General features: G+C 42.0%; 1 protein-coding gene across 2 annotated transcripts in view; it reads right to left on the bottom strand.

The window, feature by feature from the left end:
* GMDS (GDP-mannose 4,6-dehydratase) overlaps positions 1-25,520 on the bottom strand; it is a 421,560-nt gene extending 396,040 nt beyond the window's left edge. The window contains exons 1-2 of one of the 2 annotated variants that reach the window (XM_069853596.1): positions 25,334-25,520; positions 20,350-20,424 (exon numbers count right to left, since the gene is read on the bottom strand). In XM_069853596.1, the coding sequence (XP_069709697.1) occupies positions 20,350-20,424; positions 25,334-25,414 (156 nt within the window). In that variant the 5' untranslated portion in view covers positions 25,415-25,520. The remainder of the gene's footprint in view (positions 1-20,349; positions 20,425-25,333) is intronic. The other variant, XM_069853597.1, reaches the window with a different exon arrangement.
* Positions 25,521-26,198: the final 678 nt, after the last annotated feature.

The following is a 26,198-nucleotide window of genomic DNA, read 5'->3' as shown; positions in this document are numbered from 1 at the left end:
TGAAAGATACAGCTCTTCCCTTAACAGTCCTTGTACTCAGAGCACTACATATCTGGTGTGAGTTACCACACTAAAATAAACATAATTAACCGATTTTGAGAATTACTAACATTTCAAATGAGAAAGAAACTTAAAATAGCCAGTTTTCCATTAGCCTAAAAAAAGTACTTCATAGATTACTTTCTTAATCTGCTGTATTCTCCCTATTCCCTTTTAATTCTTAACTGCATTTTCACCTTGTTCATAATGCAGATGCATCAATTTATTATTTTTTGAGAAGAATACTATAATATTAATGGGGAAAAAATGTATTGTTGAAGGAGCAGTAATATATTGGTCACATTTTGTATATCCTGTGTGTAAGAATCACTTAAGACCTGATTTAGAAAAGCGTTCATGTGACTCTCCCTCCCCACAAAAAAAAAGCATGCTATAAATCTAAATATCTAGAATTTTGATTCCCACTAAAAGTGAAAAATCAGTAAATACAGAAACTATGTACATATTTAATTTGTCATCTTAATTACAATTTAACCACTGAGATAATGTCCTATGAAAAAGCCACTTGAGTTCAGTTTAGTGGGAGATTTTTCATTCTCAAATGGATAGCCAACATTTAGAGCAAAGGCATTTTCCATGGTTAAACCAAGTCTTACATTCAGCATACTACAGTCACTTCATTCAACATGATAAATAATCGAGATGTTTCTGAACAGTATCAAAACTGATTACATGCCTGTACATACACCTCATTTCATCTCGGGTAGAAATCCCCATAGTAGTCCAGAGCCCATTTTAAAACAATTCAGTTCTTGACTGACACCTTTTTGATTAGTGTGGAAGTTAGAGTTCATATTTCTATTGTGACTATAGAACACAATGAAAGTAAAACCAAGGAAACCTTGGTGGAACAGCATGGGAAAACAAGCCGGGAATCCTTCTGTATTCCATATATTTCATATAGCCCAATACTTAAAGTTACTATTTAGGTTAAACATTACCTCCAAGTCCTAAGAACAAGGTGCTGACCCACTTGTCTTACCAACAGCCATAGCCATAATGCAACCATATGCTATAATACATCAGTTCACAAGCAGCAGCAAATTCCCAGGCAATTTGGAATGAACTCTGTTCCCTCTAAGAAGGCTGAAGGCTCGGCAGCTCAGCTGAAGTGCATTTACACCAATACACGCAGCATGGGGAATAAGAAGGAAGAGCTGGAAGCTGTCGTAGGGCAAGGAGCCTGTGATGTCGTTGCCATCACAGAAACGTGGTGGGACGACTCATATAACGGGAGTGCAGCTATGGTGGGGTACAAACTCTTCAGGCGGGATAGGAAGGGTAGGAGAGGAGGCGGGGTAGCCCTCTTTGTAAGGGAGGACTTGGACACCATTGAGATGGATTGTGGCGATGAGGAGATTGAGTGCCTATGGGTTAAAACCAGAGGAGCCCATAAGAAGGTAGATTTCGTGGTGGGAGTCTGTTACAGACCACCCAGCCAAGGAGAAGCAGCTGATGAGCTCTTCTATAAACAGCTGGGGTTAATCTCTAGATCTATGCCTCTTGTTCTTGTGGGAGACTTCAATCTTCCTGATATCTGCTGGAAGTGCAATACAGCAGAAAGGAAGCAGTCTAGGAGGTTCCTGGAGTGCGTGGAAGACAACTTCCTTGCACAGTTGGTGAATGAACCAACAAGGGAGGGTGCCCTCCTGGACCTGCTGTTTGTGAACAGAGAAGGCCTTGTGGGGGATGTGGCAGTAGGTGGACGCCTAGGACTAAGTGACCATGAGATGATAGGGTTTTCTGTTCTAGGTGAAGTGAAGAGGGTGGTTAGTAGGACAGTAGCATTAAATTTCCAGAGGGCAGACTTTGAACTCTTCAGAAGGCTGGTTGGCAAAGTCTCATGGGAGACAGTACTTAAGGGCAAGGGAGCCTATGAGGGCTGGGAGCTCTTCAAAATGGAAATCCTAGCAGCTCAGGAGAAAGCCATCCCCATGTTCTGGAAAAAAAGCCAGCAGGGGAGAAAACCAGCTTGTTGAACAGAGAGATCTTGAGTGATATCAAGAAGAAGAGAAACGTTTATGGGCTCTGGAAGAGGGGACAGGCCTCTTGGGTGGACTACAGGAGGGAAATGAGATTGTGTAGGGAAAAAATCAGAAGGGCTAAGGCTCAGCTAGAAATTGGATTGGCCAAGTCTGTGAAAGATAACAAAAATCTTTCTACAAATATATAAATAATAAAAGGAGGACTAGGGAGACCATACAGTCCCTATTGGATACAGAAGGAACAACAGTGACAGGGGATGAGGAAAAGGCTGAGGTACTTAATGCCTTCTTTGCCTCAGTCTTTAATTGTAAAGAAAGTTGTTCCATCAGTGTACAAACCCAGGAGCTAGAGGAGCAAAATGAGGCTCCCATGATCCAAGAGGAGGTGGTCAGAGCCTTGCTAGCCCTACTAGACACCCACAAGTCTATGGGGCTGGATGGGATGCCTGGAGGAGAGGGACCTGGGGGTGTTGGTTGACAGTGACTGAACATGAGCCAGCAGTGTGCCCAGGTGGCCAAGAAGGCCAATGGCATCTTGGCTTGGATCAGAAACGGTGTGAGAAGCAGGTCCAGGGAGGTTATTCTCCCTCTTGACTCAGCACTGGTGGGACCGCTCCTCGAATACTGTGTTCAGATCTGGGCCCCTCGCCACAAGAAGGATGTTGAGGCTCTGGAGCGAGTCCAGAGAAGAGCAACAAAGCTGGTGAAGGGGCTGGAGAACAAGTCTTACGAGGAGCAGCTGAAAGAGATGGGGTTGTTTAGCCTGGAGAAGAGGAGGCTGAGGGGAGACCTCATTGCTCTCTACAATTATCCGAAAGAAGGTTATAGAGAGGAGGGTGCTGGCCTCTTCTCCCAAGTGACAGGGGACAGGACAAGAGGGAATGGCCTCAAGCTCCGCCAGGGGAGATTTAGGCTGGACATTAGGAAAAAATTCTTCACAGAAAGGGTCACTGGGCACTGGAACAGGTTGCCCAGGGATGTGGTTGATTCACCTTCCCTGGAGGTGTTTAAGGCACAGGTGGACGAGGTGCTAAGGGGCATGGTTTAGTGTTTTATAGGAATGGTTAGACTCGATGATCAGGTGGGTCTCTTCCAACCTGGTTATTCTATGATTCTATGAAAACACACGTCTAAATTTAATAAAAATATCATCTGTAATACTATTCCAAATTGGGCAACACATTCATCTGGCATATTGCAAAAACATGCAAAAAGGATGAATAAAAAACCATTGACATGCTCAAGGAGGTCAGTAGGGCCACAACGATGATCAGAGGACCATCTGTGAAGGAAAGGCTGAGAAACTTGGGATTGTTTAGCTTAGAGAAGACAAGGCTCCAGGGAGACCTTATAGCAGCCTTAAAGGGGGCTACAGGAAAGCTGAGGAGTGGTTCTTTATCAGGGAGTGCAGTGACAGGATGACGGGTAAAGGTTTTAAGCTGCAAGACGGGAGATGTAGATTAGATACTAGGAAGAAATTTTTTATTGTGAGGGTGGCAAGGCACTGGAACCGGTTGCCCAGAGAAGTTGTGGATGCCCCATCCGTGGAGGTGTTAAAGGCCAAGTTGGAAGAGGCTTTAAGCAAACTGATCTAGTGGAAGGCATCCCAGCCTATGGCAGGGTGGTTGGAACTGAATGGTCCCTTCCAACTCATACCATTCTATAATTACTTCTACACAAATTCTACAGAAAGCAAACTTATGCTTAAGGACAGGTTGCTTTAAAAGAAATTAATGTTGGAATAAAAAATGGCTGGAATTCTGCTTAATTATGTTTTTCCTAACAGAAAAGCGTAACCTCTGAAAGAAAGGGGTAGGTACTGAAGATCAGAGTGTGAAATGCAGAAAAGTACCTTTTTTCAAATAGTTCCCATATCTGCCAACCAAGACCTATACTGCGCAAATCACATGTAAGACAGATATGATCATTAATGATGCATTACTCATTTTCCAAGGGCATAAGGTGAGATATTTGTGGTCCTCAACTGGGACATGTTCTGATCATGCCAAAGCAACCACTGAAGGAACCTTGTTCCATCCAGCATCCTCCTTCTGGGCAAGAAGGATCCTCAGCTAGAGGATCAGTGACATTTCAATCATCTGCTTCACTAGATGACCTCTGCCTCAGTTTTACTTTAAAACTTCCAGCTCCCATTTCTCTTCTCCACATGATGCAGATCCATTTCTATCAGCCTTCATTTAGATTAAAGCACTGTCCTGTCTTCTGATCCAAACTACCTATAACACCAAAACTAGAAAACAGATGTGCTCAGACTTCAGTTCTGTTTCCTAGTCTCATCCTAGCCTACTGAGGAAGAGAAGTCTTATCAAGCCTCAGCTACGATACTCTGGGAAATACTTCACAGGCTCATGGTGGTGCCAAGTATGGCAGAAGAAAAATATGTAAGGACTCGAATATGGTCAGCATGGATAAAAGCTTTGCAGAAGTCAGACAGGCAACACCATGAAGTCCCTATTTGGCTTCAAGAACAGAATTTTTCAAAAGTTTATGAATACAGGACAACTGAAGACAAAATCTCTTGTCCGTAAAAAGATCTTGAGACTCCAAACTACTCAACTCTATCCCAAAGTGATATGAAGAACATGCAACACTGTTAAACATCATATTCCCTCCTAACACTCTGATTTTGTTTATATCTGACTCATTTGGATTGAAATGTTGTGAATCAGACAGTCAGCATAGGAAATTTTAGGATCAACTGTAAAAGTCTGGCAAAAGAAAAGGCAAAATGGAACAATCTTAGAATAGCAAGTTTCTGCGAGCCTAGGAAATAGCACTGCCAAGCAAACTCATTAGGGCAGTATCAGAACTGTACAGAAGATCCCAGTGGTCTGTTTCAACATTGCATTGTGTCGTCAAACTTAACCTGTGTTAACTCATTTGTAGCTTTCTTCCCTGAAGGATTAAGTCAGGCATCAGTAATTCAAGCTGGTTTAGTGAAAAATAAAGAAACTACCATACACAATAGTAACAGCTAACTTTAAGCAGTAAATCTTGTTAACAAATATCACATATGCCCCATCAGTTCCCTCAAGATCTGCCATATTATAAAGTACTACTAAGTTTTGGCTTTCCTATCTTCAAGTGTCATGCCAGTTATCCATAAGCAAACTCTTGTCATTGAGGCTGGAATAGAAAAATAGCTCAGTTCATATAAGAAATCTGAAAGTCCATATGCCAGTGCAACAAAACTTGAATAAATAATATGCTTAAGAAAACTGAAAATACTCTGGGCATATGTAAGAACACAAGAATTCCATCCTGCTCACATTGAAGTTGACTTCCTTCTTTACAAAAAAAGAAACAAGGAATGAAACTAAGTTTTCTCTCTTTGTCAAGACAACATTGCTACAATCTTTATATGTATTTCCCACAAGAACCACAGTGAATATACTTTTTGCCAAAAAACCAGAAACACATACTTCTATTCTTCATCAGGGTCTGATTTTTAAAAAGGCTGCCACTATGCCAAGCAATACATTCCTTCAGCAGCAACTTACTTTGTATCCAGATGAATGGGGTATATATCAGTTTTAAAGGCAACATTCAGTGAATGACTTGAAATATTCTTTCAAGAAGAACCATTTTCTGCTTGGACAGAAACCTTATCGCCTCTTGAAACTACCCTTTGATGCAACAGTTCCACAGTTCCTCATGCACAGAAGAAGTATGTAAATCTCTGCACATCTGGACAACACTAAACCATTAATAGAAAAGAACAAAATTGTTGTTGGCTAACTCTGTGGCTTTTTTCAAGCATGTGAAAAAACTTAAGTCTGGAAATAAATTGGCAACTTTTCAAGCCCCAGAGCAGGACAGATAGAAGTATCATGAATTACATTGCTCATTACCCAGCACTACATCACCGCATAGCATGCCAGCTGTGACACAGTGAAACTATTTAGAAAGACACATACTTCATAACTCCGTATCTGGAGAGAAGATTGCTCATTGAGAAGTTTTTCTCCCTTCCTACTCAAACTGGAAAGGTAGAGCTGACATCAGCCCTGCAAAGTTAGTCATCAGTTTCCCTGAAAGCTCAGAAAGGAAGGGAGGGAATGGTGGCAGATACAGCTGCTCAATGACAGTGATTCTGGCAGCACTTTTCCTACTAACCAAAATCCATCAGCAAAGGAGGTGGGCAGCTAATTGCCATGTAATAAATAAAGCCCAAAACAGAAGGCACCAGATGAAAATGAGTTCCTAATATACTGGAGGGACACAATTTCTAGTTGCCCACAAATATATCCTTTCATCTGTGATAAAAAGTTCAGGTTTAGGCATGATCAGGTGCATTCTGCAAGCATGGCCACACATTCAGAGCACATTGGGAAACATTTATCCAAGTACTGCCTTTAGACACAATAAGGGGTGCAGCTGTTCTTTAAATGTCTACTTTCAAATCAAGGAATAGACAAAGCAAAGACAGTCATTCTAAGCAAATGATTTCTTTCAAAGCATACAGAAACCTGAAGAATGAGGACTGCTGTGATGAAGTTTGTATATAATGTATCCTCTCTTGTTGACCAGGATAGTCTAGTTCTTTGATTGAAAATAAAGTATTAAGCAAGAAAGTTACCAGTTACTTGATTTCCCTCCTTATTAAAAATCCTTTACAATCAACACCTTCGTGTGAAGTGCTGATCTTCCAAGCCAAGGCAGCCCAGGCAGCCTTCTTCCCGTGGCTGCAGGCAGCCCTTCTGTCTCCTCCCTCTAGGTGGAGAGCTATACTGTGCCACCGCAGGGAACTGGGAAAGAGGGAGAGCGAGCCCACTGCTACAGCATCACCACTCAGTCAGAGGAGAGCATCATCTCCATTAAGCACCTGTACTAGTCGACGCTCTAGAGAAAAATCAGATAATCATGGAACGTACTCTCTGCTGATCTTCACAACAATATGAAATAAAGTTCCAAAAAAAAGGGAGAACAGCCATTATTGGACTTCTAGGTCATGACCTGACCCCAGCAGGGAAAAAAGGGAAACTGTGCTCCAGTTCTGCTCCAAACAATGCTCTGCTTTCAGATTTTGGACTTGGCCTTTCTTCTCCCTGAACCATTTTGCTCTCCCTCTCCTTGGCAAGGGACTCTTCTTTTGCTCATATCAACACACACAGTTTTCTGTCCCATCTTCATGATGGGAAAGGAACTTGACAAAGTTTTCGATGCCCATCTCAAGCTTTACTGTGTTTAATACCTGTTTCAAATAATGGAGAAAGTATGGAGCTTATTCCTCTTCAGATTCCACCCCTAAGAGGCTTAGGCATTAACTAGGCCCTCTCATGGGTGTCCACAGCAGCAGCACCCCTTGAAAATACTTGAGGAGGAGATCCAAAGCACCTTCTCTGTTTTAAGTTTCATTACTTATTACAGCAGTAAATATTACTCACTACAAAGTTCAACCACCGATGTTCATACCACAAGGAATTCACAGGAAATATTTTGAAAGTGGAAGCCGAAGAAAAGTCAGCTATAGCTGAGGTACTGAGAACAATGATCAAATCATGGTAATAATGCAATCAATGAATTAAGAATCAAGTCAGAATTTTATTTTATAGCCACTGATACAGAACTAATGATGCATAGTAACAATATTTACCTTCAAATAGCTTGTTGTCTTTGACCTTTAACCATTACTTCAAGAGTATGAAGTGTATTCAAAACAGTACACTGTGATGTTGAAACAAAGTAATTTATTTAAACCCATAAGCAAGCATCCTTGAAAAATATTTTTTCTGTTCATGAACAGCATGAACCTTCACTCTTGCATGCTTCCAGTGAAAGAGATCATCCCACCTTTAACCTCCATTCCCATTGTCAGATATATAATCCTGCTATTTTCCCCAGCACTAGCACCCCTGTGGCCAGCCAGGTTAACCACAGCTAAAGACCAACCAAGAAACCCTGAAAGACGGTTTTCAGATAAATCAGGTTTTAGGAACTCTCATCTTTTCCTAGCTTTTAATTTAACAGTAACCTCCAGAATTAAATATAAACATTCTTCCTTCCCCTGCCCCTAGACACACTCTCACATCATCTCTCTCTTACCAAGACAGGGTTTTGGTTTTGCTGGGCTTGACAGCCACATCACAGAACAACCTGAACCAAAAACTTTATGACTACTTCTTCTTGCTCTCTAGTTCCCCACCCCGTCTCCCCAACATCTTTTTCTGCTGGATTACTCAGCCTTTTCCACATAATGAATGAACTAAGAGTGGTGAAACATGTTAACAATCATAGCAGTATGCTAGAAGTGTTAGTTCTGCAATGTTGTTCTCCACAGTAATTAAGCCATTCCTCCTACAAAATCTCTTAAAAGCTTAATAACAACCTTCAGCTAAAACCAGATCAAATATTACATTACCTAAACAGTTTAAGGGCACAACTATACCACATGCACACTACAGAACCTGATGCATCTTTTAAAGCATTAAAATCATAATTAAAGCATTATCATTTGCAAATAAACCTCACATGTATATTTCAGATGTCAATAAGCTCAGGTACAGACCAGGGAGAAAGATAACCGTATTGGTACCATACCACATCTGCTAGCTATGTTTCAACAGCAGTCCCAAAACAGTTATAACTGGAGTTGAACAAAGACTTGTTTGCTTTATGGATGCCAGGAGCCACACACAGAAAATTGCTCACTTCTGAAACAAGTTACTCTCAGTTCAGTTTCTCCAGAGGTCAAGATAATTATGTCCCAGTGTACTATTGCACTATGGCACTACCTGGCAGAGGCAATGCGCCAATGCTCAGCTGCTTTAAAATAGGGCTCAATGATAACCATACAAGAGAATGAGTTTTACAGTTCACTCCATAGCGGGTGTTTCACCAAGCTGTCTGAGGAGTGACTATAGCCACCTAAGCTGTTCCAGATTCATATTCTGTGCACAGTCACTCCTTTGTCCTCTTAACTCCATCACATACACCAGACCAAAGGGGATACAACAGAAAGCCCTGCAAAAGGAATGCTGCCTTCCATCATCCACTCTGCTAAAAGCATGTCCATATCTCTACCCAGCAACAGCTGAGGAAAGTTTTTACTACTGTATTCAGTTTTCATTGCTGGTGTCTGAAATGATACAGCTTTTTGCTCACAGTTCTGCTAAATCTGCTGTTATGTCAAAGCTAATACTGCAGCTACACCTACTATGCTGTCCAGCCAGCCAAGTAGCAATAACAGACCAGTAAAACATAGAGATACTAGTCATGACATCTTCTCAGAAAAAAATACAGTGGAAACATGAGATCAAGTCAGGCTGTCCACTATCACAGGGCAAGCCAATTTCTCCTGCTTTCCTCCCTAAGACAAAGCTGCACTTGAAGAATTAAAAGCAATGAACATTTTCAACATATGGATTTTTTTATGAGCAAAAACCTCAAAAGGAAAGAGAGTCAAAAGGTCTCTGCAAATATTAATCCTGAAATTAATGTGATTCATTTGAAAACTTACCAAGTGTTGTCTTACAAGAGTTATTATACTCGAACACCTGTAAGGAGCCAGCTATTAATAGTACCAATGAAACTGTCATACAAAACCAAAGAAGTGCTACTTGTGGCACTATGATTAAGGCTGCGTCAGCAGTTTGATTTTCATGACTCTAACACCCAGCTGTAAAAACCACCTTCAGCAGAAGCAAGCATATTGTGCCTGTATCCATAGGGAGCACGGTTTCTGTTTTCACTGAAACGCAAGAGTCAACTACATTTTAATACATAGTCTCTGAACATTAAGATCTAGAATTTGCAAGCAGTTTTTGGATATAGTCACTGCCAAAAAGGACTACACCTTAAAAGACAGTTTGGTAAATACTGCAAGACAGAAACTTGGTAGAGTGCAAGAAACTGAGAAATAAGTGTGTGTGATTTTTCTATTTTGGCATGTGTTCTTCAAGAATTAGAGGTATACCAGAGAAACTGTGTGCTAATACACAGTTCACAGCTATAGACCCCTGTAACTTGGCCCCCATTTGCTCAAACACAGAACGGCATTAACAGATTTATGTTTGAAAAGGCACCATTTGAGACTTTTCAAGCAAAGAAATCTGTAACAGAATAGTAAGCAGTGAATGGTTAGCTCTGTGCATGCACAAAATTAAAAGACCCGCTTACGCTGACACAGGATGCACGCCTGTCCTACTCAAGCAGGAAAAATGCAACATTTCAAACACACATTAGCAATATACTGCCGAAGAGGTCCTGCAATAACAGAGCATCTTCTTCGAAATTAAAGGCAGAGTCAAACCACAAACAAAATGCAACCAGAATCCAAAAGAATGTCTTCCTAGTGTGTTTTGATGCATCAAGTATACTGCAGAGATTCTATTTAGCTATTAGTTAAATATATTTAGTAATATAATTAAAATACTGAATTTTAATAATATGATTTGCCACACACACTAACGTACAAATATATACCAGAACTATGTTTCTTCTACATTCATAAAGCCCAAACCAGTACAACCCTACTGCGCATTTAGGAACAAGAGTAGTTTTTCTTCCTGGCCTTTCCTACATCTTTTCCCTTTAGCCCACATTAAAATGAAGCCTCCTCACATAGATAATCAGAGGAATATGTAGAACTAGAAAGACTTAAAAGCAACACACGTGAAATTCTGCAGATTTATAAACCCTTTCCTCAACCTTCTTTCCCTCAGTCCCAAATGTGCCAGAGGGAAAGCTGAACACACACATAATGTTAAACTAAAGGGAAAAAAATCCTATCTGATCTGCTAGACTAATCTTTTAAGCCTGATTGAGAGCAGTTTGGTTTTCTTTTTTTTTTTTAAAAAAAAGACATCTGAGTTGATTGCTAGCCAGTGCCATTACCATAAATTCAAATCATTTCTTAGTGAGAGACATTTAAAAAAAATCAGAACCACTCCCACTGCAAGTCAAGAACTGGTGAGGATCAAACCAGTGACACTATTACCCTCAGCATATTGAATTGCTCACAAGATTTCAGACCTTCTTTAGGAATGTGGGCTTGTACTTCCTTCACAAGAATCTCTCTTTAATTGATTTTTGGCCACCCTTTCCCTTTTCCTACCATCCAGGGCTATAAACTGGCCCCATCCTGTCCTTCAACACACACAAGCCATACAGTAGGTGCCAACATTTGTAAGTAATTATAGGGAGGTTTTACAAGGGGAACACGGACAGTCCTTAGCTTACACCAAAAAGCCACAGTCTCAGTAAACCAATGGACAAAAATACCTGAACTCTCCAGAGAGTTCTGGAAGCAAAACCATTACATTCTTGGCTGAAAGCATGGTTTAACATCAAAGTCACAGTACACACGTGATAGAGAGCAACATAAGACATCATTGAGGCCCGGCAAGGTGGAAAGCAAACATGTCAGTTGGTTCCTCTAACAGAAAGACTAGAGGGTTGAGAATGAAGGGAACAGCACTAACACCATTCCTATTCAGATCAACTCAAAAGCAACAGTTTCACAGAAGCAATTCCTGTAAAAGCACTTTTTTTTTTAATTGCAGAAACACACATTTACTGTACTATAAGCACTTCTTATGAGGAAGAAGAAACAATAGCAGTAATCAAATCCTGTCACCCTTGCGTTTCCTGTAGCATGCTCCAGATAAAATAAGTAGTTGATGCAAGGTGAAATGTTACTCAGGGCAACACAAGCGTAAGTCCCATCAGGCAGTCATGTTAACTATCATTCAGTCAGCGGAGCAGACATCCATATAGCCATGCAATTCACAATGCCAATCATCCTAAACCAGCCACCTGCATTTGCTCAAACGAGCTTGCACTCACAGCTTAATCAGATAGAGGGTCCTCACCGAAACTACTGACTAGACAACTTGCTCAGGTGTAGACAGTTAAGTAAGAACGTTCTCACCCAGGATGACACAATCCATCATCAGTAACAGGGACTTATACAAATGAAATTACATTACTTCAATTAGTGGAAGTTCACCATCACATTTTGAAGTCATACCACATCTTTGTGAGAAAAACAACCCACTTAACCAGTGTCATTATAAGCTTTTGTGCACTACTGCAAGTACTAATTACACCATCACCATTAAAAGATAGGAAGTTGTATATTTCAAAAGCATTTGTGCTTTCACATTTCCTGCTTTGCACACCTCTATGTTAAGCAGAAATATTTCAATATCAGCAATAATTTAAAATACCATTTTACATGTAATTCAGTTTATCAAAATAAGAAATGCAGCATTATTGCCCAGGCAATTTTAGTATTCTTAAGGGTTTGGTTGTTTTCAATTGGCCAAGTCTCTGTTACACAACCCTTTAACTGATCAAGACAGATATACATGAGATCCTGGGGTGTGATCAAAACTGACAGTTTATGTGACAGCTGAATTGCATTGTAAAAGGTATTAGCAGTCAGTACTTCCCCATTTAAGAGCTGCTTTCTAATTTTAAGAAAGCCCGATCCCTCATACTATTTAAATAAGAGAAGTAACTGATGGTGTCATGATTTGAAATTCTGCCTACACTTCACAAATTAAAAGTAGTAGCATAATAATGTTTCCACAATGGTGTTTTATACCCTGACCGAATTGTAAACCAGTATAACTGCAAGAGTACAAAAGTACAAGGATATTACTAAAAGATATGCAGCAAGTGTCATTTTGGAGACACGGTATTAAGAGTCCTATTTTTCTTGAAGAACTGGGAACTTTAAAATTAGCAAGAAACTCTCCTTCTCATTTTAAAATGCAGAAAAAGGACTGAAACAGTTGTACTATACATTCTAATATAAAGGGCTGCAATAAGAATATAGGAATATAAACACCCATTCAATGCATATCAGGTCACCTTAGAAATTTTAAGGGAGTCAAATACATGAAGCAAAACTATAGCTATAAATTTTCAGACTCATAGCAGCAGCAGCTACTGAACTAAAATCATCTGGCAAAGGCATAAACTTCAGTTTAACACTTAAGTCTTTATAGCTTCATTGCCTTCACATCTTCAAGAATAATCTCCAGTTTTATTTCACCTTCAAGAACCAAAGGATGTATGCTACTGAGTCTGGAGAACTACAACCACAGAGCCCCTGCTGTTCAAATGCCAGCCAGCTCCTAAAACAGACCATGCCCTGTCCAGCATCACTGCAAACACTGAGGGGCAGGAGGGAGAAGATGGGCAGCAGGGAAATCAAGGACTTGCAAATAAAAGAGACTGAAGGGTTGGGGCTTCAGCAGAGCAACACTTGACCAGTAGCCAATACAGCACCAGCAAAGCAGCTTCATCATTCCCATGAAACACATATACTTCACAAAGTCACTGCCATGGGTAAACCACCTAGAAGATGGAAGAAAATAATAGCTTGTACACAGGTCTGAAAACTTCTGTATCTCTTATTCTATAAATCTTGTAGGATTTTAATGACGCTTTAATTTCAGAGACAAACAGCATAATATTTTTGGCAGGAATAAACTGACAGACTATTACTGTGTAATCATGGGAGAAGTTACACTGACATGAAACCCACAATTATTTAGTTGTGTGAAATCCAGAAAGCGTAGCCAGAAATTTCAACATTTTAAAAACAAACCTGCTCCATAGTAATGTTTATTCTTTGAGAATGATATTAGTGCCAAAGAAGGCAAAGATGCCAGCCAGCAGCCAAATATAGAGCTGCTGTTCTTTGTCTTCTTAAAAGAAAAATTTCGATCAAGAGAAAGCTACAGGTCACCATTGGCATCACTGATTAAGCACCGCATCTAAAGAGATCCTGCATGCATAACACAAATGTTAGGAAAAAAGCAAGCAACATAACCATGCTCCACAACAGCATGCCTACAATTTGACAAGTAGCAGCCTAAACAGCCAGATGCTTTTTCTCAGTTCCACCACAGCACCGTGCAGGTAGTGACTACAGTAGCAGTCAGAAGGGACCACAGTGTACCAAACTAGAAGCATAATCTGAAATAAGGCGTATATATAGGAACAGTATATATAGATAGATAGATATATTGGGAGTATTCCCTGCCTGACTTTATTTCCTTCTAGAAATACTTACCATTACACCTTGGGAAAGACTTATTTACATTCATGAAATGGTAAGTATGTTCAAGCTGTTTCTGGCATAGGTTCAGACATTACAGGATACAAATAAGAGAACTGTCTACTCTTTTCAAGTTGCTACATGTTTTCTGATTGGCAGGGTGTGGGAGGGTTGGGTGGTTTAAGGCTCCCTCAAAGTGCCTATGAATACACATTATGTGCCTATGAACAGTTACAGTAGACCTGACATAATATCTCTCACCCAATGCTTCAGTACTATCTGAGAAGACAGAGATTTAGAGATGTGTATGTGATACAACATATTCAAAGAATACCATCTCCTCAGGAACTTGGAAGAGGTAAAAAAGCCAAGAGACACATACTTAATAGCTATGCAGGTGTCAGACATGGAGAGACAAGGTATCTTCTCATTACAGTGAAAGTACTCAACTAGACATTCAACATAGCAATTGTTTTCCTTCGGCATTAGATTTCACAACAAGCTGTAGGAATTATCCTTTGTGAAGAATTTCCAAGCAACCATAAATGAGTCAAATGACAGCTACAGCGAAGCCCTGCAGAAACCTTTCATGAAATTTGATTGCACCTTACTATGTTTAATCATTAGTCAGATTTTTTTCAGAGCAAACATATTTTCTTCCTGTTATTTCAAAGGTGTTCAAGCACAGCAAATGCAGCACAAGCTAGATTATCTACTTGGAAACTCCTTGCAAAAAAACCCCCAAGATCTATGGCATCCCACACCCAAGGCAAGTATATTTTTTGCAGCTGACATACCTGCCAGATCGCTGGACTTAGCTAGGCATCAATACAAAGGGATTGTGATATTGTCAACTTCTAACTGAAGAATTTGACTGCATGATGCAAGCTTTATCATTATTCAATGCAACAGAGTTGCCTCAGGGCAAATGCTCTTCAACAGTACTTATTGCTGCACTAACTACAAACAGACCATAAAGACAGTTTACAATTAAGTCCTTAGAGTCAATTTGCTATTACTGTCAGATGACATTTTTTAGTTCATAAAATAAAATTCATAAAATTCATGTACATACTACTTCATGTATATTTGTAAATAAATGACATACTGTTGCAACATTTACATTGCACATGAGGAAGTTCAACAGCTTAATGATACCTGTAAAAAGCACAAGCAACAACAGGTTTTTATGGATTTACATTGTGAATTCTGTGCACACCCTAGAAACTGAACAAAGTATAGGGGCTTTCTAGTATTAATTAGGGGACTGGAGAGAATTCTACTTTTTTACCTCACCCCCTATAGCTTTGCTTAACTGAAAGTTTTGGACAGAACTCCATCCCCCAGCTCATATACCTAGGACCTAAATGAATTCCTTAGCTGAGGTCTTGAAAAACCAATCACTGAATTCATATGAAAGAAGCAGGAAGAGACAAAAAATATTAAAAACAAAAAACCTTTTATTTTGCTCATTTGGCTAAAAAGCAACCGAAGTAGCAAGAACAGATTTCATGGAATCATAGAATGGTTTGGGCTGGAAGGGACCTTGAAGAACACCTAGTTCCAACTCTCCTGACATTGTCTGGGACACCTTCCACTGGATCAGGCTGCTCAAAGCCTCATCCAACCTGGCCTTGAACAATTCCAGGGAGGGGGCATGCAAATCTCTGGGCAACTGGTTCAGTGCCTCAACACCCTCACAATAAAAAAATTGTTCCTAGCATCTAATCTAAACCTCTCTTCTTTCATCTTAAAACAATTACTCCTCATGCTACCACTACAGTCCCTGATAAAAAGCCCCTCCCTAGCTTTCTCTTAGGCCCCCTTTATGTACTAGAAGGCTGCTATACAGTCACCTTGGAGCCTTCTCTTCTCTAAGCCAAAGAAGCCCAAGTCTCTCAGCCCGCCATTATGTTCCAGCCCTTTGAACATTATTTTGGCCCTCTTCTGGGCTCGATCCAGCAGATCCATGTCCTTCCTGTGCCAAGGACTCCAGAACTGAATGCTGTACTTCAGGTGGAGTTTCATGAGAGCAGAGGGCAAGAATCACATCCCTCAACCTGGTGGTCACACTTCTTATGCTGCCCAGGATACCGCTGGCTTTCTGGGCTGCAAGTGTACATTGCCAGCTCATGCCGAGCTTCTTATCCACCAACAGCCCCAAGTTCTTCTCTTTAGGGCTGCTCTCAATCCATTCTCTTCCCATCCAGCCAATTTCTTTATCCATCAAGTGGTCCATCGCTCAAATCCATGTCTCTCCATCTCTCCAATTCACAGTCAAGGATGTCATGCAGAACAGTGTCAAATGCTTTGCACAAGTTCAGGTAGGTGATCATTTATTCTCCCCTTATCCCACCATTTACCACAAGAGATCACACACCTGTGAGGAAATTAGATACCTACCACATTTGTTCGTGTCATTGTTCACCTATTGTTTCAAGGAAATCATGCTGTTCAAAATAAGCCTAAGTTGTGCTGCAACAGTGTAAAAGAAGCAAAGCTGACAAGCTTGTAATAACAGATAATTAATCAATACTCTAGTCCAGACTCAAAAACCTGAAGTAGGTGGGATAAGATGCTAGAAATTACCAAGAGATAGAGAAAGTACTTCCTGCCTCCCAAACTAAACGAAAGTGCAGGTTAGTGCAAAGGAAGTCTCAGTACTCCTCAGAGAAATAAGGCATGGGCAACCGGAAGCACTAGTAGGACAAATACCAGTATCACAACTACACCGAAAAACTTTATTCAACTTCCTTGGATTAACAAGAATCAGAGTGGTAACCTTTGATGAATTCTTCACATAAGGCATCAGCATGCTCAAGTACTCCATTTTCTTCGTCATTCTGCATAGCTATTTATTTTCTAAGAAACTGACTCCCTTGAGCAGAAAGCTTGGTAGCCAAGAGGATCTGAAAGCAATCAGAGGAGAACACAAAATACCAATAACTTAGTGAGAGAGGATGAAGTCAGAAGAGAAAAGGTTTTCTCTTCAGTTTGGATTTGCTGTGGGTACATTGAGAAAAAGGATGCTTCAACTTTTTAAAGTTTTAATAAATAGAGAAGTAAGGGTTCTGTCTACACTGAGACAAGTCACCAGTTTTTAAATAAAGAAGTGGAAAAAAAAATACAAATCAACAAACCAAAAGAAAACAACAAGACTAGGCCAGAATGGGATATTCTGCCCTCCTTTTCTGTCGGGGCAGCAATGGCAACAGCTCCCTGTGGCCACCCAGAGCATCACAAAATTCTGTGAGAAATGTTGCTTGGAGGAAGTCATATTCACAAACCCAAATGTGGTACCACGTTTCTAACTGTTCCATATCTTAGCACTGTTAACATGAAGTTATCAGTTTTAAGTTTCCTGGAACATAGCTGGTATCTTATCTACTTTCACAGCAGGCACACATCACAGAACACACTACCTTATAATTCACCTGCTGTTCAGGAAGTCTTCCAGTCTGCATCCTGTACTTATCCTGTTCAAACACAGGGAATCAGACTGCCTGCAGTAGTTCTTGACTTAATATCTGTTAGCTGAACCAGGTTACCGGAACTTCTCTCCAGTAAGGAACTAGGGAATAGACTTCACTTGCAGCCACAAACACTGAGCAAAGCTGTAGAAGGATGTGAAAAAAGTGGAAGTTTATGCATTGCAGGCACGAACTAATCCTATATCAGCCAAACCTTTTACTAACATATATGCTCTGGCTCACTTATGCACAAACACCACCATTAAGTGCACAATTTTTAAAAGCAGTGGACTGTACCTGGGATCCTCTGGGTAGGAACAGAGAGCAACCCATATCTTGGACTCACAGTTCTTGAAGACAAAAGCCTTATGAGTCTGCACATATTGTTGTGGAGTATGGAACAGATGAAAGACTGAGGCATTGAACTGTGTACTTACAGATTCCTTTGTGTCGCAGTTTAGCCCCAGCTTAGCTACATTTCAGCTGCTAAAACCATGCAGTTGGACTCCCAAACTTCCCTCCCCCCAAAAGAAACAGGGAAAGGGGAGAGGAAAATGAGAGGAAGATGATCTGTGGGTTGGAAACTAATATTATTATTATTACAGAGTAATAAAGTATATGAGATCGCGCCCGCACCACATCCCTTGTTGACTATACATCACCACAAACATTGTAGAGCAGACACAAGGGAATGGGTCCACAGCTAGGAGGGAGCCAAGCTCAGGAACTGGATTCAGGAATACACAGATAGGGGATAAGGAGCAATCAGACAGACTAGGTCCTCACTGGATATTGGCCATCACAGAAGAGGGCTAGACTCGCATGATGTCTTAGCTTTATACTGAGTATGATGTATATGGGATGGAATACTCTGTGGGTCAGTTTAGGGTCACCTGACCTATTTGCCCCTCCTTGCTGGTGTGACCCTTTTCCACCACTTTGAGGATGGCCTTGGTTACCAGAGGGATAAAGTATAAGCATTGGCCTTCTTGCATAACAATGCCCTGCACTATCACTTTTAAAGAACATTGTCTCAAAAACATGCAGTTAGCTATCAGAGAACGAAGTTACTTAGAGTAACTGAATTAGTCAAGGAAACTGAGTCTAATTTAGCTCAAACCACAATGCTTTAGTAAGAAGTCAATGCATTCACTGAATTACACTATCTGGTAACCCTCCTTCTTTCAAAAGAGGTGCTAAGGCAATAAAAATTTAGGCATATTTTTCTATATTAGGACCTTTATGCTTTCTGATAATAATCTGGTCTCCCACTTCAGCACCTGCTATACTGCTTTTTAATAAAATACCATTTCCCCAAGAGTTTTGGATGAAAGTTGATAGCAGTGCTCCTTATTTATATCCTATAAAGGGAAAGAGCTGGAATTATATTTTAGACAAGCATGACTTTCACACCATAGCCACCATTCATTTGCTGCAAAGCTTTCAACATGCTGCTTATGCCATCCTCCACTTCTGATAGTGTGGAAGACTTGCAAAATCATACAAGTTTATATGGAAAGGGATATCTAGATCACCTAGTTCAAGATTCTTGGCTCGAGTCAGGGTCAACTACAGCAGGTTGCTCAGGGCCATGTCCAGTTTATCCCTGGAGGTATTCAAAGCTCCATAACTTCTCTGGGCAGCCTGTTCTAGTGTTTGACCACCCTCCTCATTTAAAACAAAACAAACAGCCCACAAACAACATATACCCTTTCAAGGTTTAAATGAAGTTTCTTGTATCTCAGTTTGTGCCCAAATTAGCATTCCTACATCTCTGAAATCTTTAACAATTATAAGGATGCTTAACACAGCTGAAATTCTCACTCACCACAACTCTGGCTACTCAGGACAGCAACTGAACAAGTACATGGTTTCAACCAAGACAGTGTTTGTATTAATGAAAAGGCAACGATGCTAACAATTCAGCCAGTTTTGGCAAAAGCTATACTCCCCAGAGACAAAGATTCCCACCTCACCACTTGGCCACAACAGTTAAACAAAAAACAAAATAGCCTTTCCAAAAAGTTTAGCCATTTCCTTTACAACTCTTCACCAAGAAAGAAAGTTCTTTCAAGCACAGAGCATCAAAGAGTTTTATAGTCACACTCCATACCAGCTATTTGTTACTTTTCGGGTTTTTTAACTATTAAGCAATGAATCACATTCTCTTATTACTAGTAGTTTGCCCCACTGAGTCAGTCTTCTGTGGTATCGCTTTCAACAGACAGATTGTAAAAAATGGACCGCAATTGAAACCAGCAAATCCTCCACTCTCAGTAATCTTTCCCCTTCTCTTGATACAGTTTGGCTTTCTCAAACTATGAACTGTAACGTCTGCATAAAACTTGCAGTACATACATACAGGGATTTGTTGTGTTAACAGGAACAACCAAGGCTGTAAGCAACTGATTAAACTTCTGATAGCAGAAAGACAGAAACAGACCCCATATTTTACCTGCAGGAACCAATTAAAAAGAATGGTTTTGCATCTCTGTATGCATACTCACTTGTCACTCCTATTCACACTTAGTGTTTGGTTGAAACTTCTAAGGCTGTTACCTCAAGTTTTGCCAAAGGACAGTTGAATTTGGCAGAACTGCAGGCAGGGAAAGAGAAGCTGCTGCTAGTATTCCTGTTGTAAGTTCTGTCACAAGGCAGAAACACAACTGCTTCCTCAACCTACAATTTGCAATACCCTCTGGCCGTGTATGGTATTGACACTTGAGTTCTAATGCATTGCTTCATTCAAAACTGAGATATCTAAGTACCCATTGAATGATTGTGAACTACAAACTCTTACCTTACTGCCTCTCCAAGTAAAGCAGGACAGCACCGGACATAAGATGTACATTATTCCCTGCTCATAATCCAGTGACTAAAGGGGAAAAAGTAGAAACATCAACATATAACCTCATAGTTAGATTCGGGCAGAGTATTTCTTGCTGTTTCTCCAAGAAATCAAACATCTATATATTCTCACAAGTCTCATCGTACAGAAGACAATCATATTGATTGCAGTGCAATCAGAATTTCTGGACAGTTATTTAAATGCAACTTTGTCTAGACACTATGTCTAGATGTCTGTTAAAAAGCAATCCTTTATTATTGTCTCCAAGAGATAAGACAAATATCTCCATATATAGAATTAAATTTGTAAGCTATACTGGTATTTGATTCAAAACTCCCATTTTTATGGAGTAATTCTTCAAGGTATCAAAATTTGCCAAGTCCAGCACATCCATTTTGCATGTGAAAAACCCTCTTAATGAGAGTCACATTCTAGTTTTGTAAAAAAAAAAAAATCATTTTAATATACACAACAGTCCTGCTTCATTCAAAACACTTTTTCTTAAATGAGAAAAGAGTGCTCTGCATTACTTACAAGTAGCCTATCAGCAAACCAACACCTACATGATACTTAGAAACGTTTGCGGTTTGTCCCAGTGCTGCGAGAAGGGAGATAAGGGAAATCTCAGTTGAGCAAAAGGAATACACAATGCCACTGGCTACATGTTAGTGTCTCTTATCAATTATGCAAGTGCCAGAATGGGACTGATTTCACTCTAACCCCACTTGCAAGTGAACTTTTTGTAGAAGTTCATTTATCTGCTTTGATTTCAGTGAGACTAAGGTCCAGCCCTTGCAGCCAGAATGACATTGTAAGTTCAAGACTAAAACCACTGCATTTTTTTATTTTGTGACTTCACCATTCATATTGGTGAAATAACAGAAGGAGTTGGCACAGATCACAAAGTCACCTTCCTATTGGTGACTCATTCACCCTTGCAAAAATCTGTACTTATATGTCTTTCATCTAGAAGAGAAGGAAATTAACAAAACCTGTCCACACCACTAAGTTCAATAAGCAGGTACATAGCACCAGCCTCCACACACATGCTATACAGGAGACCTTGTGCAGATAGCCCATCCTTTTCTGGCATCCTGTAACATTTTCTGAATCCCATTATAAGTCCACAAATCAGAAGATACAGCGGTGCCATGGTACATTTCAGTTAAGCTGCATCATCAGTCAATTTCCCAGCTGGTAAAATACAAACCTACCAGAGCTCAACTGTTTCTCCACCATAGGAGAAAGAAAAATGCCATCTTTTGTAAGTGGAAAAAGTGAACAATCAAGATGTTCAGAGCTACACAGAAATTCTGAAAAATGAAACTAGGTATCCAATTTAAATACTCTGATTAAGCGTACTTGCTGCAGCATCATCTCAACTCAGGAATGGTCGATACTTCTTTTCAGCCCGAGAGTACTCCAAGTACAAAAGCACAATTCTACATTTGCCTAAAACCGTCACGCCTCAATTATCTCACTGTTTATCTGCCACCTACCCTTCTTCCAGGAACCATGCACTACAAGGCCTTAGTTCAACAAATAGTCTGAGCACGCTGGCTTCACGCAAACAAAAGCGGGTTCCTTTTAACAATGCAGCCATGCCACCTCACTCTCTTTTAAAAGAAATTTTCTGCAGAAGGGGTCCAGCTTAACTATCAGGAGTTTATAATCTGATTGTGACCTATGCCTTCCTCATAGCTTGGGATCCAAGCTTCCCTCCCACCTTGAGAGCATGCCAGTTCCAGGGAGGAACATGAAACAGACCAGCTCTCTTTAGCTCAGTAAGCAACAGAATTTAGGTCTTCCGTTTGTGGGTGAGGCCTCTCCAAATAAAATGAAAGCTATTAGGTAGAAACAAAGAAAGGGAATGAAAGAGGGACCAGGAACAAGTACTATGGTGACTTTCTTTAAAGTTTATCTACAACAACAGGAACAAGGATTTCTAGTGGCAGATCTCAAAATGACGGAGGACTACAGGACCTCAAAAGATGCTACCCTCAATATAAAAATTCCATCCTAATCCAAAAGTTGATACCATCTTGTCACTAAAGCACTCAACCTCACTGGCCAACTTACAGATACCCCAGGCCTTTGTGAGCTCTGGTTCTCCACATGCTCCAATGCTAAAAATATGCCTGACAAACATTAGAATAATGTGGAAGGGCTGCTTTGAAAATAGAGAAAAAAACAGTACTGAAAGAATTGGGGCGTTGTAGCTACAGGCCTCTAACTTACTATCTTGGATGAAGAGAAACGTACTTATGTCAATGAATTGGAAGGCTGTTCACACAGCACCAAAGAAGTTCTTGGGAAAGCTCTGACTGTGCTCTTGCTAAAAACAAGCAAGAAGTAAAAACATTAGTATACACAGATTATTATTTTCCTTCTTCTCAGACACAATTACACCTCTTCGTCAAACAGCTGCTTGGAGGTTGGTCCTCAGATGAGTGCTAACCTGTCAAAAGACTACATACCAAAAGGTGTTTTAAGAACACATCAGAGGAGATATAATGAGGCAAAACATGAACAGCAGGTGAGTGTTCAAAGCATAATCTGGTTCTCTCGGATAACATGAAAACTTCCGTAACACTATATTGCCTGGATTTACTCCCTCACAAAACAACAAAAGGTCATGTTGTTATTCTACCATAACAAAACAAAAGCAAGAAAAAGAGCATTGACTAACATTGACTCAGAGTAAAAAAGGAACATGTTTATTTTGACATGTACTTTTCTAGTGCTTATGGCTTTTCAAAAAACTCACACCAGCGCTTCCCAAGTGGTTCTGCAAGCACAAGGACAAGTCATGGCCGAAAGGAAGAAGTTCTCCCATGTATGAAGCTACCGCTGATTAAACACAAGCCACAGAGGAAAAGAGCAGTTTCACTGGGATTCTAAGCATTAATTCTTCATATGCAATGCTACCTACTTAACAGGTTAAACTAAACACAGAAAATACACACTCCAAGCAGAATTCATTCAGCATGTTCCAAGAGATAAGGAATGTGCAAGCAGAGCAGCTATTTTTCCAGGCAGTGGACAAAGTAAGGTGTTCCTCAAATACAACAGTGTCCACAACAGCTTTCATTAAGCACCCAGTTGCCAGCAAAGACACAACAATGCAAACCTCTGCACAGACAAACAATCCAATCAAATATTCAAGCCACCTCTTGGGACTGTAGCAGCAAAAGCTACAAATTGCATACAGCAACACTCCTGACAGGTCTCACTAGGTTAAAACTCACCACTGGCACATCCTTTTTCACAATGCAGAAGTTGCTCCAAGGGAGACTGTGATTTTTCTTCCCAGGTCACATTTCATCTGCACTTTCTGCTCAAAGCCCCAGGACTCTGAGAGCATGGTTGTCCCTATGAGTAACACAGTTGAAAAAGTGGAGACTGCAATGAATGGACTAGAATACAAAAGAAGTGGCCTGAGGAGATGCATTTGTTATCCATTCAGTTATAAAGCAGGTACTGACCGAAAATGCATGGCTGACCAGTACATCAGAGACAGGTGACAAAGAGTCCCTCTGAGTGACAAGCCTGCTTGGATCAAACACAAATGCAAGCAGTCTCACAACTGCACTGGTGCCACAGTGCTGCTACCTTCACCACTTCACACCATCACGATGAAAAGTCCCAACACCGGCTCCTTGTACTGTCTTTTCTAGGTGTGCTTCCTTTCTCAGTGATGATCACATCACACCTCATCTTGGTCAAGACGATTTCCTAGGAACTCCTGGTAAAGGCAACTAAAAGACAGTTCAAAGCCGAAATATAGAGTGATGCACCCCTCTCTTACTTACAAAGCACTACTCCAAACCACTTCCTGTCCCTGTTCAAACAAGCCCTGGCCAGATGTAGGGGAGGCTAGTGAAACCTTTTGCCTCAAGGTGGTCTCTCCATCTCCGCAGGGGCTGTCAGAGCTGGCTCTTCAGGTCACGAACTGTGAGGGGACACAGGGACAGCACACAGGTCAGCTGCCCCCATCATGAGGTTCTTTAGGGGCCAGGCAGGCATCTGTGGGGATGTGTCCCCAGGAGAGGGGGTCACCGCTGCCTACGAATGCTCTGCGGCAAGCAAAGCAGGTTTTTCTCCAGGCAGTGGGGGCAACATCTACAGCTCAAAGTAAGGTGCTCCTCAAACATACCACACCAAGCCCTTGGTGGCCACTGGTCCCACATGCCCACCCCTCAGTCACAGCTGTCTATCATAGAACCACCAGGTTGGAAAATACCTCTGAAATCTAGTTCAACCATACCTACCTGCCACTAAACCACATCCTTAAGTACTTCATCTACCCATCTTTTAAATATCTCTAGGGATGGTGACTCAACCACCTTCCCAGGCAGCCTGTGCCAGTGGCCAAAGCCCTTTAGGTGAATTTTTTTTTCCTAAAGTCATACAATCATAGAATGGTTTGGGTTGGAAAGGACCTTAAAGATCATCCAATTCCAACCCCGCTGCCACGGGCAGGGCCACCTCCCACCAGACCAGGCTGCCCAAGGCCCCATCCAACCTGGCCTTGAACACCTCCAGGGATGGGGCAGCCACAGCTTCCCTGGGCAACCTGTGAAAGAAATCATGAAGAAATTCTTCCTTATGTCTAGTCTAAATCTTCCCCCCTCCAGTTCATGCCCATTGCCCCTAGTCCTATCACTACAAGCCCTTGTTAACAGCCACTCCTCGATGTCCAGTCTGAAGCTCCCCTGGCACAGCTTGAGGCCGTTTCCTCTGGTTCCATCACCTGTTCCTTAGGAAAAGAGACCAACACCCACCTCTCCGCAACCTTTCAGGCAGTTGCAGGCAGCGACCAGGTCTCCCCTCAGCCTTCTCCAGGCTCCTCCCGGGTTCCCTCAGCTGCTCCTCGTAAGACCTGGGCTGCAGCCCCTTCCCCATCCGCTGGCCCGAGAGGAGCCCCCGCTCTCACCTGCCCGGTGATGCCGGTGATGAGAGCCACCTTCCTGTCATTCACCTCGTCGGCGGCGGCGCACGCACCCGGCTCCTCCATCGCTCCTGCCGCGGGGCGGGGATGCGGGCACGGGCACCGGCTCACGGAGCTGGGCACGCAGAGGAGGACGCTCGGCCAGCCGCCACCACCCCAGCAGGCTACCCCCGCCGCTCCGCCCGCCGCAGCATCTCTCTCTTCCGCGCTCCCCGCCTCGCCCCGCCCCGCGGCCGCCACAGGTGCGACCGCCCCACCACCCCCAGCCCCGGCGCAGGCGCGGGGCAGCCCGGGCTCCCGCTCCCGCTCAGCCGCCCTTCGCCTCGCCCCGCACACGCCCCTCTCGGCCCGCAGCCAATCAGAACGCGCCCCGCGCTTCCTTAAAACGGAGGAGGGGCGGGAGTTGAAAGCGAGCGCGGTGATTGGCTGCTTGGGGCGGTGCGGTCGAAGGTGGGCGCGGTGATTGGCTGGCGGGGAGAGAGACGGCGATTAGTTGGTTGGCGGGGGCGTGGCCCGCGTGCCGGTGAGTCGAGGAGGAGGAGGAGGAGCCGCCGCCTTCCGGACCACGCGTCGTGGGGGAAGAGCGGAGCGGGGCGGCCCCGAGCGCACAGCGCCCCCCGCGGCACGGAGGAGCGGGGCTGCGGAGCCGGCGCTGCCCGGCATCACAGCAGACGGTCAGAGCGCGCACCCTGCGAGGCACTGGGACCTCCAGGGCTTCCCCGCTTGGGAAAAAGAGTTGTTTATAAATCAGCCTGGAAGAATCATAGACTCATAGAATCACTAGGTTGGAAAAGACCCACTGGATCATCGAGTCCAACTATTCCCGGCTTTAAAAAAGCGTAGAAAAGGT

This window comes from Phaenicophaeus curvirostris, chromosome 3 (assembly GCF_032191515.1).
Source record: "Phaenicophaeus curvirostris isolate KB17595 chromosome 3, BPBGC_Pcur_1.0, whole genome shotgun sequence".
NCBI classification, from domain to species: Eukaryota; Metazoa; Chordata; class Aves; order Cuculiformes; family Cuculidae; genus Phaenicophaeus; species Phaenicophaeus curvirostris.
Note: the sequence above shows the minus strand (reverse complement) of the source record. Positions and strands in the feature narration are given on the sequence as shown.